This window comes from Puma concolor, chromosome A1, assembly GCF_028749965.1.
Source record: "Puma concolor isolate L17-30 chromosome A1, mPumCon1.1.hap2, whole genome shotgun sequence".
Classification (NCBI taxonomy): domain Eukaryota; kingdom Metazoa; phylum Chordata; class Mammalia; order Carnivora; family Felidae; genus Puma; species Puma concolor.
This window is the reverse complement of record NC_141667.1, coordinates 100,030,324-100,045,411: the sequence shown is the minus strand read 5'-3', so window position 1 is coordinate 100,045,411 and position 15,088 is coordinate 100,030,324. Positions and strand designations below refer to the sequence as shown.

Here is a 15,088-nt window from a genome sequence, read left to right as displayed (position 1 = left end):
GAAGCACAGAAAATTCTCCTAGACATGTTCCCCTCTGGGTGAACACTGACAGGGTGCTATAACTTAACATGTGTCTGTTTCACCGTTGAATTGTTCTTATTATTAGAGGCATCTGCTCTTTAGGGAAGAACCCCACTCATTCCATTCCAACCAGGTGAGAATCTAATGCTCCCAGAAAAGAAAAAAAAAAAAAAAAATAGGGGAGGAGGAGAGAATCCTCTTGTCTCCCACCTGAGCGAGATTTCCCTCAGTCCAATTGAAATCCCTTGTGCCTGTTTTATAACAGAACTACTCTCCTGGGTGGCTCAGTTGGTTGGGTGAGGGGCTCTAGACTTTGGCTCAGGTCATGATCTGGAGGTTTGTGGGTTCAAGCCCCACATCAGGCTGTCCACGCTGACGGCGGGGAGCCTGCTGGGGATTCTCTCCCTCTCTCTCTCTGCCCCTCCCCCGCTCTCTCTCACCTTCTCTCCCTCCCTCAAAATAAATAAACTTTAAAAAAAGCAGCTCACTTTTAAACATAAAATTAAAAAGAAAAAATAAAAAAGAACTAGTCTAAGCAGGGCCTGCAGATCTGCAGTGTCAGCATCACCCAGCAGCTTGTTAGAAATGCAAATTAACCGGCCATAGCCCAGAGCAACTGAACTGGAAAATGAGGGTGGGGCCCCAGAATCGGAGATTCAAGGGAAGGCATCACCGCTATGAAATGGAAAACAGCTGGCCACTGTCTGCATCTCTGCATACTTCAAAATAGTGTCACTACGCACTTTCTCTCCAAATAATCTCACCACTCTACCTCAATTATTTTATTTTGCCGGCCACGTGGTCATCCCCGCATCCCACATGTGACAAACAGGTGAGGGCACAGGGATAGAACGGTCCCACATTCCTCCAGATGTTATCACTCTGAGGCACAAAGAGAAAAACAGCTCCAGGTGACAGCATTAGAAAACCCCTTTTAGAAAAGCCACAAGCAGTTTAATTTCCTTTAAAGCTTAGCCGGAAAAGATGTTCGTGGTGTGCGACCCCACCTGGGTTGGGCGGCAGTTCTGTGCACGGTGGGTGTGGGGCGGAGGGGGAGCCGGCCGAAAGTGAGCGGAGGATACTCGGAGTCGTGTTTTGAGTGGTTGCTTGGGTAGTGTTTATCTTGCTATTCCAACACACACACACACACACACACACACACACACACACACACTCAGTTTCTTGTCCTGAAAGGGGAACCCTGTATTTTGTAGACAAAGAGTCGCAGAAGCAACTTTCGAAGGAAAAAAAAAACAAAAAACCCGAACAAGAGAAAGAAAAAAAAGAAAAATGCTTCGCGCAATCCCCCCAGAGGGCAAAGAACCGCGCTGTTTGTCCGGTAACTCGGCAACACCCCGGGCGAACGGCGCTGCCTGTATCTTCTGCGGTTTCTCTTGCTCTTCTCCGCGCGGGCTCACTTCCACTCTCGGAACACCCCAGAAGTGCAAATTCAGGCTGGGCGGCCGCGGGCCCCAGCTGCAGGGGATCCCGCCCCAGCGTCCCGCTCAGCCCCTTCCTCCACCCGCGGGCCAGCAAAGGGGCGGGCTCACGCGGCCCGGGCGCTGCGCCCCGCACGCGGTAGGGGTCGCTGCTCGGCGGCGCGCGCTCCTACCGCGGAGAATAACGGGGCCGGGCTGCAGGAGAAAGGAAACCTGCCCGGGACGCGGCGGCGGCCGGGACGGAGAGAACGACGAGAGTTCACTTTTGCTCGGGTGTCAGCGCGCGGCGGCTGCAGCGAGCGCCGACCAGGGAGCATCGCGCGAGCGGGTCGCCCATCTCGGGGCGACCGGGGGAGGGCAGCGAGAGGCCGGATACGAGCGCGCCGGCGGGGCGCGGAGCCGGCGAGCCTGGCTAGCGAGGGGAGCCGCGGGGGGCGCGCCCCGGGCGGGCCCCCGGAACAGCGCAGGATGCCCCACGAGGAGCTGCCGTCCCTGCAGAGACCCCGCTATGGCTGTAAGTACGCCGGGTGCGCGGGGCTTCCGGCGGCCTTGGGGAGACCCCTCCCCGGGGAACGCGTTGGAGAAGCCGAGGGAGCCGGGTGCGCGCCGCGGAGGGAGCCGGAGGGCAGCAGCTGTGTGGCTGGCAAAGTTGGGAGTTGGAGTTGCAGAAGGTAGTGAGCGGCGTCTTCCCGCTCTCCCCGCAATTTTCAGATCCTCAGGGGGCAACCCCAGTCTTGTGCCCGGAAAACCCCGCCGGGGCGCGCGCAGGCAGTGCTGAGTCTGAGCTCTGGGACGGGCCCGGTTGTGCGTTTAGGGGTATCAGGTGAGGAGCCCTTGGAGCTCCGGGCCGCTGCCGGCTCGGACCAGGGGGTGGCGTAAGGGACTGGATTGTTCCAACTCTGAAGGAAAGTTTGCCGTGGCTACAGGTGGGCACAGCGAGTACTGCGCCCACGCACTCTACCGGTGGCAAAGTCGGTTCTCCTGGAACAGCTCTCCTCCTACCTTGCTCCCTCGAGCTGCACGTGAGCTGAAAGAGCCAGTTTGCGCCCCATTGGCGTGAGTCCTTTTCTGCTGCTGCTGAAAGGGGCACCTCCAGGCCCAACCCCTCTGTTCCCTGCTGCCCTGTGACCCTGCCAGGACTGCCATGGGGAGAGGACGCAGAGCTAGGCTCCCCAGGATCCGGTCGGAGCCCGTGTGACTTGAATGAGATGGTGTCGATTTACCCAGCCAGGGGCTGCTGCCATCGGAAAGAGGTTGCTTTGGCGGATCGTGAGTAGATGGAGCCAGATTAGCACCAACCACGTGGCTTCATGTACAGAGTTCAGAGTCTTGGCTAAACATGCCAGGAAGTATTTCCTTTAAAACAAACAAAAAGTTGGCGTCCATCGCAGGCCCTGTCAGTGAACCCATGGCCGAAGACCACTGGTTAATCTTTTGCCCTGGCTGGCCTTGGGGTAGAGGAATCAGGTTTGGGTGAAGGTGGTGATACCTGCTGCAGGGTTGTTTTGTGCGCTTGGGAGGGCGGGGTGGGAGGGGAGGAGTTAACGTGTGTAAGTTCTTTCTCCCCATTAGTCTTGGAATGGAGAGTTAGAGATAGGAAGTTAGTTTTGCCATGTGACCCGTTTGGTGTATGGCAATGAGGAAGAAGCCTGAGGAGCCAGCTGCAGACTCCGTACAGCAGGGAAATGCATTAAATAACGCGCCAGGACCCGGTTCTTTGCAGCCTTAATGACACTGTAGTAAAGCACACAGCAGAGCTCCTTGGATTCGAGGAGCCATGCAGTGGTCATTCAGTGTGTGTGGTGTCACCCACAGGTTGGTGAAAGCCTCTTATTTATGTGACAAGCTCTCGGAGCATATGGTAGCTTCACTGTGTCAAATTATAAGACGACCCCATTGTGGAAACTAGGCAAATAGACCCCCCCCCCCATGGCTTTGGATGCACATTTTAAAGCATGATGTATTTGGTGGGTCATCTCTCAGGAGTTCAATGTGCGTGCAAAGTTGGAGTGAATGAAGTGCGTTAGTGTAACGTTTTCACATGCAGAAACAGATGGATCTGTGATGGTGCCTGATTTTCATCAAATAGACCTGTGGACGTAGCCCACGTCAGAAACGCAACCAAGGAGGTTCAGATCCCACAAGCATGAAGAACACGCCACACTGCCACTTTGTTTTGTTTTGTTTTAAATGTTGATTTATTTTTGAGAGTGACAGAGACCTAGCACGAGTGGGGGAGGGGCAGAGAGAGAGGGAGACACAGAATCCGAGGCAGGCTCCAGGCTCCGAGCTGTCAGCACAGAGCCCGACGCGGGGCTCTAACTCACGGACCGTGAGATCATGACCTGAGCCACCCAGGCACCCCAGCCACTTTCTTTGGAAATAATTGTTCCATTTCTCGCATGAGTCTGGTGTAATGGAGTGGGGTGCCACCTGTTGGAAACACTCCCATTTGCCTTCCCCCAGCTCACAAAGTGCTGGCATTGTTTGGTCATTGACTAAAAGTGTTTGATAGTTTCTAGACTTTTAAAAAAAATTTTTTTTAATGTTTATTTATTTTTGAGACAGAGAGAGCATGAGCGGGGGAGGGTCAGAGAGAGAGGGAGACACAGAATTGGAAGCAGGCTCCAGGCTCCAAGCTGTCAGCACAGAGCCTGACGCGGGGCTCGAACCCATGGACTGTGAGATCATGATTTGGGCCAAAGTCGGACGTTCAACCGACTGAGCCACCCAGGCGCCCCAGATAGTTTCTAGACTTTATGGTCACCCTAAAATATTCAGACTTCAGTAAAATAGGCTGTATGTCATTAACATGAACATTTCTTTATTTTGCTGCTAGGCTCATGAATGGTTGTACGCTCATAGTTTCTTTGAAAAAATCTAGTTGAATATACCTCCATGTTAGTCAATGTTAAGGAACACTCATTATTCATGCAAAAGGAGACTCTCTGATGTATTAGAATACATCATCTCTGGTGGTGGTGTGATTTTGGGGCTCTGTCAACATGAGACTGCAAACAGTGCTGTGAGCTCCTTACAGGAAAGCTGGCAAAGGAATGAAGGAAAATGCACTGTCCTTGGTGTGTTGATTACAGAATTGTGCTGCTTCTGGTTTCTGAGTTTGGTGAATACAGGTTTAGTTTAACAAAACCTCAAACTATACCGAACAGGTATTACCCCTGACATTAAATGAACAGAATAGGGCACCTGCGTGGCTCAGTTTAGTGACTGACTTTGGCTCAGGTCATGATCATGCAGTTCGGGAGTTCAAGTCCCCATTGGGTTCTATGCTGACAGCTTGGAGCCTGGAGCCTGTTTCAGATTCTGTGTCTCCCTCTCTCTCGGCCCCTCCGCTGCTTATGCTCTATCTCTTGAAAATAACTGATAAATTTATTTGATACATTGTTGTAATTTAACTTCCAGTACTGTACATTCTGAGTAAAAGGTATTTGAGACTGGACTTTGTGAACAACTTTTTAGTAGTTGGTATTAAACTTGTTTTAGGTGTATTTTTTTGTTCTGCCATCTCTCTTCCTCTTGAAATGTCATTTAATTTAGTAATTTTTGTACAAAGTTAATTCACTGAACTCAGGGCTGTTTTCCACCAGGCTGAGTGTGGGTAAAATACCACATAGTAAGTTGCACTTGAGGGGTTTCTCAATGAGTGTCCATGAAGGCACTCGTCTCGGATTTCGGACATGAAAGATTGCTGAAATCTTTTTGATTGGCACGTGGGAGCCCGGAATTAAAATTAAATCATTTTTCCGTTTAATCCCTGCTTTTCCACTTTGGCCACCTTCTCCTGCAACCTATGAAGTTATTTTGTATCCTGTGAATACCGAACAAAGCTGAAATACCAGCTCATTCGTGTAGTGCTGCAGGGAATAAGTGGCAAAAGGGAAAGGTGGAAATTGCTTTCTAATTTATTTTTTAATGTTTATTTATTTTGTGAGAGCGAGAGTGAGAGCGAGAATGCAGGGGAGGGGCAGAGAGAAAGGGAGAGAGAGAATCCCAAGCAGACTTTGTGCTGTCAGCATAGAGCCTGATGCCGGGCTCAATCCCACAAACTGTGAGACCATGACCTGAGACGAAATCAAGAGTCAGATGCTTAATTGACTCAGCCACCCAGGTGCCCCAGCTTTACTACTTTAGAACCAGAATGTTGTACAAGATAACTAGGGTATCTTTTTACACTCAAAACCAAATTTAAGTGACACTGATGGGTAGGCATGATTTGCAAGTAATTTTTGTGCTCTCGTAATGAACGATAATGAATTAGCCAAAATAATTGTCAAAACACACTGCCACCATGATCTGTCAAAAGTTTTGTTCCAGTTACTTGAGAGTTAAGAACATCACTGATAGCAAAAGATGACCCTGCGCTCTGATGATCTCAGAGCTGATACCAGTCAGCGTTTAGGTACTTACTATGTGTGTGTGTGGGGGAGGGGTAGTAATCAATATGTTTTTGGCAAGCCCTGTGGTTTTCTACCCTCTGCAGACTTTTCTCATGAGAAACGTCCTAAAACGAATAGTTGTCGGTGTTACCCTGTTTCTTTGAGAAAATGCAACAGGAGCTTAGCAGAAGCGTGTGCCAGCCGCAAGTGTGCTGGGGTGGGGGTGGGGCTGTTCTGGCTGATGTGGTGAACGTTTTGTTTGTTTGTTGGATAATGCTCTTGTTTCAGCAGTGAGATTTCTAAATCACCTGGTAGCTGGAGTACTGGGGTGGGTAACAAGACAAAAAGTCAAGTTATTCCTTCATGGGCTATTTGTTTTGATTGAGTTTTGCCAAAGGATCTTCAAGGTCAACAGCCAAAGTGTGGTTTTAGTATGCTTTTAACTTTAATTACACATGTTTGTTAGCCAAAATGACTTGTTTGGGAGAGTTTAAGCTTGTAATACCAAGGTTGTTTTAGAATTTTGTATTTAGGGGGTTAGTTAACCCCCTTTTTTCTCTAGGGAACCATTGGTTTGCCGTTGCCCCTTACCCTCCCGCTACGCAAGCTTTTTAACAACTTGCTTAAAAGTCTACTATACAAACAGTTCTGATGCACCAAGTCTTCGTGGTAACCAGTGGAGAAACAGAGTCCACTCGACTTCTGTTGGCTGGTCAGCTATAGTTCCACAGGGCAGGCACTTGAGCATGGGCATTCAGGTTGTGCACTTGGCAAGAGCTGGTTCTTCTCATGAGCACTTGTTACCACCTGCTTATTAGTACCTTTGAGAGGGCCAGCGGTCTCCCCATTTCACAGAGGAGCTGAAATCCAAGATAACGTCTCAAGGCCACACAGCTGGCTGGTGACCCCAACTTGACAGCTGGTGTTACCAGGGCCTGAAGCCTTTGCTCATTGGCTATTGCCAGTTTGTCTTCTCTGAATTACTCATAAGGGTTCCACCTCTTTTTCTTTCCGGTGTGTCGTGATTTTATCAAAGTCACCAAACCTGTAGCTATTTGGCTAGTGTGCTCTTCTAAAAGTAGATGCACGGTGAGGCAACTGAGTGGCTCAGTCGGTGTATGTCTTACTCTTGATTTCAGATCAGGTTATGATCTCACAGTTAGTGAGTTTGAGCCCCTCACTGGGATCTGTGCTAGCGGCATGGAGCCTGCTTGGGATTCTGTGTCTCCCTCTGTCTCTCTGCTCCTTCCCTGCTCATACCCAACCTCTCTCTCTCTCTCTCAAAATAAACCTTAAGAAAATGAAAAAAAAAAAAAAGTAGATGCATGGTATTGTCTAAACTGGATTTTGTTTCCTCCCCACCCTTAAGAAAAGCATACAAGAATACCTGAGCTTTTTTATAGAGCGTGTCCAGACTTCATCAAAGGATTTTATATATGTGTAGAGACCTCCCATCTGACTGTGAGGCATTAAAATGAAAGAACAGTTTTTCCATAATACAGAGGTATGCTCCAGTGAATCCAAATAGGATAATTTGTAAAATGCACTTTTATTATGTATACTGGCCATGCCTTAAAATCCGGGGTTGATGAGAAATCAGGCAGAAGTTTGTGATGAGGTGACTGATAGGTGAGCCAGACTTGTTCACTTGACTGTTAATAGTTTATTTCTCCCTTGAAAGGCCGAAGAATGGCGTCTGTGAAATGGCAAAAGGTTTGGGGTGGAGAAGATGTGGGTTTGAATCCTTATTTGGGCACTAACTGCTTGAGTAGCCTTAGGGTTTTCTCCTGTACCTCGGAGGGTGGTGGTTTATATTCCTGTAATGGTGGCTGATGTGGTTTCTGGCACACAGCACGAAACGTGTGGTGGTAATTTCCATTAACAGGGCACCTACTAAGTACAGCAGGTTCAGATGAAAGGAAAATGACAAAGATGGGCACAGCCTGTGAGAACCTGGAAGATAAAGACTGATGCTTATACTTCTGTTTGTGAACTTACTAGTTCTGTGGCAGGGAAGACATCAGGGTGGATTAGGATGGGGCAACAGGCAAGCTTCACGAATTGTGAATTTGAACAAGACGTTGAAGGTGGGAGGTAAAGGTGAAAGGCATCCCCCTGTATTTGTTGTGTGGGTAGTTTGTGTGGGGTTGAAGCTTAGGTTGTAGGATAGATGTTGGGGCAGGGTGGTGTAGCTGAAGGGGATTTCTCAAGGAATCCTTTCTTTGTGGGCACCAATGGGCAATTAGAGCTATCTTGAAAAAAGTAGCTTGGGTACACTTTTTTTTTTTTTTAACTTTCCAGTAAATTTGGAGAGGGGAGTGGCCCAGTGAAGTGGAGAATTGTGGGAAGGCTGGGGGTGATTGGAGTGCCTGGTGCTGGAAACTGCGGGGGTCCGGTGAAGTTTGTGCACGTGGGCATTTGGGTCCCCTGTGTCTGCTGCTCACAGATGCCCACACCATGCTTCTAGGTTTGGGGATGCCTACGGATGGGGTCATTTATCAGATGGTTTGGCTCAGGATAGGACCGAGGATGCTGCGTGAGGATGATGCGTATGGTACTGAAGGCATTCAATGAATCCAGAGGCAGGTAGACACGGACCTTATGGGGCCCTGACTGACTGCGGCCCGGGAAGTGCACAACTAACTCTAAACCATGGCAGAAGGTAAATTCTCTGAGATGAGGTGAGAAGAGTATCTTGACAACAGCAGGGTTTCTGTCACTTATTTTTTTTTTAACGTTTGTTTATTTTTGAGAGAGAACGTGCGCACATGGCAGAGCAGAGGAGGGGCAGAGAGAGAGAGAGGCAGCGAAAGAATCCCAAGCAGGCCCTGTGCTGACGGCAGAGAGCACAATGCAGGGCTTGAACTCAGGAGCCCTGAGATCGTGACCTGAGCTGGAGCCAGACGCTCAACTGGCTGAGCCCCCAGGTGCCCCTTTCACTTCTTTTTTTTTTTTTTTTTTCCTCATTTCCTCCATTACTTGGGACAGTTGTTACTTTTCAAATTTCACTAGAGATATAGTGCCTTCAAATGACCAGCATCCCAGTTGGGTTGAAAAATGGCTAATGGAGCGCTCTCAACAATAGCCAACTTGTGGAAAAAGCCTAAATGTCCATCAACTGATGAATGGATAAAGAAATTGTGGTTTATATACACAATGGAGTACTACGTGGCAATGAGAAAGAATGAAATATGGCCCTTTGTAGCAACGTGGATGGAACTGGAGAGTGTGATGCTAAGTGAAATAAGCCATACAGAGAAAGACAGATACCATATGGTTTCACTCTTATGTGGATCCTGAGAAACTTAACAGAAACCCATGGGGGAGGGGAAGGAAAAAAAAAAAGAGGTTAGAGTGGGAGAGAGCCAAAGCATAGGAGACTCTTAAAAACTGAGAACAAACTGAGGGTTGATGGGGGGTGGGAGGGAGGAGAGGGTGGATGATGGGTATTGAGGAGGGCACCTTTTGGGATGAGCACTGGGTGTTGTATGGAAACTAATTTGACAATAAAGTTCATATAAAAAACCCCAAAAAAGAAAAATGGCTAATGGAAAATGGCTGACCCCACGTTTCCAGTTGGTTTGTAGGTTCAGAGATGTAACTAAATTCCAAGTGGACTCTCTTTAATGTTACAATCCTGGATTGGGCCGTGTGTGCCCATGTGCCTGAAAGGAACTGACCGCTGTTCCTCCTGTCAGTGCAGTGGTTTGCAGGGAGCAGTTTCTGGAGAAGCAACAGGAGTAGAGCATCACTGGGGGCCGGCCGAGCACCCTTGCAGCAGAGCCTTCTAGGTGATTCTGTTGCACTGCTCAAGGGCCAAGGTGAAAGAAACGACGTTCCTAATATGCAATTACCCCCCTCACAGCGCCTGCAGGTTTTTGTGAGATAAGTGTAAACACGTGGGTACAATACTGAAGGTTTTACTTGTTCCTCCTGTGTTTGATTTGAGCACACACCTGCACCACACGCAAATCCAGGCATTGGTTTCTCTCTAAGTTTGTGTTTATATTATAGGATTTACTTGGGTCTGTCTTTAAGGTTTATTTCCTCTCTTCTAGGAAACAAATGTGATGGGGAAGATCAAGTCCAAAATCTCCACTGAGGAGATAGGGAGGTCCACTTCGCAAGGATTTCTAGGTGGAGGCAGTGCTTTTAGGAGCCACTGGGGAGGCTGAGGGAGCTGGCAAATCTTTCTGTGTAAAAGGGAGGCCCCAAGCTGGCACTTCCGGGCTCTGATACTTGCGGGGGCTCCTGGACAGTAAGGTTTGAAAGATGTCCTCTTCCTCTTTCTCTTCAGAACAACTTGAAGTATTTTTTATTCACTTATTCACAGTTTTTTTTTTAATTTTTCAATGTTTATCTCTTAAAAATTTTTTTTAACGTTTATTCACTTTTTTATAGAGAAAGAGTGTGAGAGGGGGTGGGGCAGAAAGAGAGGGAGACACAGAATTCGAAGCAGGCTCCAGGCTCCGAGCTGTCAGCACAGAGCCCAACGCGGGGCTCATACCCACAGACCGCAAGATCATGACCTGAGTGGAAGTCAGACGCTTAACCGACTGAGCCACCCAGGAACCCCAACAGTTTTTAGAACAGTTGAACATGCTGGCCGAAATATCATTTGCTAGGCAGAAGTGGTCCCAGGGAAACTACAGATCTGTTTATTTTGCTATTGATTACCGACAAGAGTATATATTCCTATGATTGCATTTTTTGCTTGGGATCCCTACAGATGACTTCTAGTTATTCTCCTTTTGCTATCAGACCTTTGAAGGAAGACCTTTTTATATCATTAAAAAAATTAAGGTCAATTAGTTCCTGGTAACTTTCTCCATGCTCATATTTTTATTTGCGGATGTGATTTCACTCTTAAGGTCAACCCATTTCCTTAGTCCTCTCCATCTAAAAGGACTTGATTTGCAAGAGATAGAAGCAACATATATTTCAAATACTTAAGTAATGTTTATGTTCATTACCTAGCTGGGAGCCTGGTGCCGTGGCACTGAGAAAATGTTCAATAAATATTTGCTGCTATTACTGGTTTTGCTTCAAGTGTCTGTACTGTACTGTTTCTCTAAAGGAGGAACTTGTTTTTCTTATCTGTTAAAGATCATTTGAGCAGCTTTCAAGTGGCAGGCAAATGTTTAATGTTTAGATTTGTTTTTATACTCTGGAACCTCGGCGAGTTATTTTAATTTCTGTATGCCTTAATTTCCACAGTTGTAACATGCAGGTGGGACGGTCCCTGCTCAGAGGGTTAAGTGATTTAATACACGGGAACGTACCTGGTCAGAATGTGCCCCTGTAGAGGCAGCCCTTGACTGTTGGGCAGGGGGTGAGGCTGATGGTGGTTCCCCCTCGTTGCTACTGCCCCTTGCGTTTCTCCTCACCTCTTTGCCCTTTTCTCTCCTTAACAGAAAGTGGGCTTCACCTCCTGGGCCCAGGGCCGCCTGGCTGGCTCAGTGGATAGAGCCATGCAACTCTTGATCTTAATGTCGTTAGTTCGAACCCCATGTTGGGGTAGAGTTAACTTGAAAAAAATCATGGGCCCATACTCTGTTGAAAGTTTATACTCACGAGAACATGCTTTAGTTATCTGTATGGAAATTGAATGAAATCTTACTTCAGGTGGAGATCAAATTATCCTTGTTTGTGTATGTGTAAGAAATCCTAATGCACGTTGTTCCTGTTTGTAAATCAAGTTGGATGGGGATTGGCTTCCTGCACTGTACTTTTCTGTCATCTTAAAAAAAGATTGTGGAGTTGTCACTCACACACTTGAGTGAGGAACTCTGCAGTTACTAAGCATCCTGTTGTCTCTTTTCGGGTCCAGTTGATTGTTGCTACTGCTGCTGGTTTGAAAGCCCAAGTGTTCATGATGGAGACATACCCTGATGGGAAGGAGTCACTTGAAATAAGTGTTAGCCTTTTGCCTGGTTCACATTGTAGAGTTTGACTAGCACTAGCAGGGTCTACCTAGTGCTGTGGGGGTTCAGAAGGGAGGTGAGGAGGTGGATTTGTCTGACACCCCTCAGGCCTTCCTGCCTCTAGAAAGTTAGTGAAGCTTAAATTCATGGGTCCAGTGAAGCTCAACCACTAGGTATAACCTGGGATGTGTGTTGGAGTTGTGAGAAATCAACAATCTAGGCTGTTTCCCACCTTGGCACTTGCAGATTATTCTTCATTCTGCTCCCCTCTTCTACCAGGCTTTTGATTCTAGCATGTTTCATATAAATGTTTTCTATCTCCCCTCTACTCCTCACTGTCCCAAAAAGAGACCGTTGAGACCAGCTAGAATTAATTGACTCCTCCTTGGCCATTGGGTATGTCTGCCCTGGGCTGACTGAGTAGGCTTCCCACAGGTGAGGTAAGGGGGCTGGGAGGTGTTGGTCATAAAGCCAGCCATACAGGGTAGGAGTTCTCCTTTCAGCCCCTGCCCCGCCAAACTGTGCTACCCCATAGAAGATCCAGGAAGGTGGCTTCCCAGAGCTTTGCTCCTACTAAACTCTTACAAGTTTGTCTGAGAAATGGTCGTTTCAGAGCTAATACAAACATGCTTTAGCTTTTATTCTGAGATTTATTTTCAGAGATTTATTTTCCAAAGGGAAAAAAATTAAACATAAATGAAAAGATAGTTACCTGTCCACTGGAACCAGGTTGACAAAGTCCTTTCATTTGGCACTAATTGTGGATACAGCTTTAGATTTCTTCCTCTGTTCTCCAAAAAGGTATTTGCTGCTGTGCTGTCCTTCTGAATTAGTCAGTAGTTTGGAGGATGGTGCTTATATGTTCCTCTTCAATGTAGGCTCTGGCAAGGGCCTTTCATAACAATCAAATGAGTTTAAGAAAATACTATACTACATTGATTACTCTGAAGACAAACATGGACAAAATAAAAGAAACACCTTAAAGGTAGGGACTGTTTTTTTTTTTTTTTTGGTTACTGCCGTATCCCCAGTATCCAGCACATAAATAAATCATCATGTCAACAGTGGTTCCATGTAGGTAATGAGGTAATGGGTGAATTTAAAAAAATGTTTTTCCTCTTCAAATTTTCTATGAAAATGCTTTTATAGTTGAACAGTTCCAATAGGTGCCCTTACCTGATGAAGGTGCAAAGTTTTTGTTGGATATAAACCCTGCCTTGAGAAAATTACAAGTCTGAAAAGCAGGTCTGCTGGCATGGAAGCATTCAATGGAGAGCGAGTTTTCCAGGTGTGTGTGTGTAAGGGCGAGTCGGATGGAGAGACCGACGGAAAGGCTGAAGTGATGACAGGGCCAGGATGCATAGTTGTTAGGCTGCTGTAGTTGGGATAGAGATCATTGAGAGGCTGCATGAAAAACATAAAGATCAGCAAGGTGAACTTGGCAATGGCGACAGGGAAAGAATCCCAGGTGGGCAGTAACTATTTACGGTTTTTTGTTTGTTGGTTTGTTTTAGTCATTTCTGCACCCAAAGTGAGGTGCGAACTCAGGACTTTGAGATTGTTAAGAGTCCCATGCTCTTCCCACTGAACCAGCCAGGTGCCTTAGGTTTTTAACATATGGGAACTGATTGGTAAAAAGCAGTAATGACTCAAGAAGACGTGTCTGCAGTGACGGTAAAGATGGCTGCCATTAACAACAGAGGGATTATTCTCCTGACTGACCAAGAGAACTCTAAACAGCCTAAAAAGAGGAGACCACTAACTATTGTTCTTTGATTCGACCACAAGTGCTGGATGCTGTGTAATTCACACGAAGTCTGCAGACCACTGCCTTCAGGGGTCAAGTGTGATCAGAGCCTTAGGTAAAAATAAGCAGCTTTGGAATATCCTTCACTTGGAGTTTGCATTCGCTATGTTAGTCACTCCAATTGGGAGGAAAATATTTGCGAACAGTACACAGATCCCAGTACATAGGAGTCTAGAAGCTTATTGGCCCCTTGGAAGTCACCACTGTCCCCTGAATTATGTTAAAAACCTGCGGTGGCTGTGGTGGAAATACTCTAAGCCTGAAACCATGAGAGGTGTCAAGCGCTGTGAAGACGAGGGTAGCGTGGACCATCTGAGAGCTTGGGGGTTAAGGTGTTACTTGTTGTGTGATGTGGAGTAGGACTTCCCTGAGCTCCTGTCTCTATCTGAAAAATGAGTTGATGTTTACCCCAAAAGGGATGTGAGGTATGGGACATTGCTTTTGAAAATGACTCAAGTGTGTGTATGTGTGTTCGTGTCAGGGACTAATTTTGCCACTTGAGGAACTTTTTACTGTAGTATTAGGCATGTTAGTGTCATCCTTTCATCCTCTATCTGCCTCCAAGCCAGTGCCACTTGAGTTTTGTGACACAGGCTGTCTTTGGGCCCATATTCGCAATGACATTTTTTTTTTCTTCTTTCTCTAGTTTGAAAGGCAACGTTTTGAATTTGGGTAACAATACCTGTGATGTGAACTTTCTAAATACTAATACATAATCTTTGGCCAGATCCTTCCTTGTCTGTCTGAACATTTCTTTTCCTAGAAAGTGTAAATAATGCAGACCCAAGAGAGGAGTAGTAAGATCTTTAAACTTGAAAAGACTTTTCAAGAGTAATGTCTTGCAAATATCATATCACCTCACTCATATGAGGACTTTAAGACACAGAACAGATGAACACAAGGGAAGGGAAGCAAAAATAATATAAAAACAGGGAGGGGGACAAAACGTAAGAGACTCTTAAATATGGAGAACAGAGGGCTGCTGGAGGGGTTGTGGGAGGGGGGATGGGCTAAATGGGTAAGGAATCTACTCCTGAAATCACTGTTGTACTATGTGCTAACTAACGTGGATGTAAATTAAATAAAAATTAAAACACACACACACACACACACACAGACACACACACACACACACTAATGTTTTGGAGCCCTGTGCCGTGGGGGAATGTTTCATAAAGGGAAACTACCTTAAGAGTTAGGGGAAATCTGTGTGTTCAGCAACGGGGGGATGAAGCTAGGGAAGGCAGTTCTGTCTCCCAATTCTGAGGAGAGAACTTCTTTCTTTGCCAAATTGACATGTTGTGATTTATTGTTAAGTAAAGGAGGGGTGGAAGGGGGGCAGCTGGGGTCATTTAGGGCTTGAGAAGATTTCTCAGGGCTGCTGGGTGTCAACAGTGGGCCAGCTTGCTAGGTTAATAGCACAGCTTTGACTCCTACGATGCTATCGTAATAGCACATCTTGTTTTAGAGCTGCGGAATTCATAGTTGGCAACCTAGTAG

At 46.7% G+C, this 15,088-nt stretch overlaps 1 protein-coding gene across 1 annotated transcript in view; it reads left to right on the top strand.

The window, feature by feature from the left end:
* The first annotated feature begins 1,584 nt into the window (after positions 1-1,584).
* The window catches only part of IQGAP2 (IQ motif containing GTPase activating protein 2), a 295,320-nt gene continuing 281,816 nt past the window's right edge, over positions 1,585-15,088 (top strand). The window contains exon 1 of the mRNA XM_025923857.2: positions 1,585-1,974. Within this exon, the coding sequence (XP_025779642.2) occupies positions 1,929-1,974 (46 nt within the window). The 5' untranslated portion in view covers positions 1,585-1,928. The remainder of the gene's footprint in view (positions 1,975-15,088) is intronic.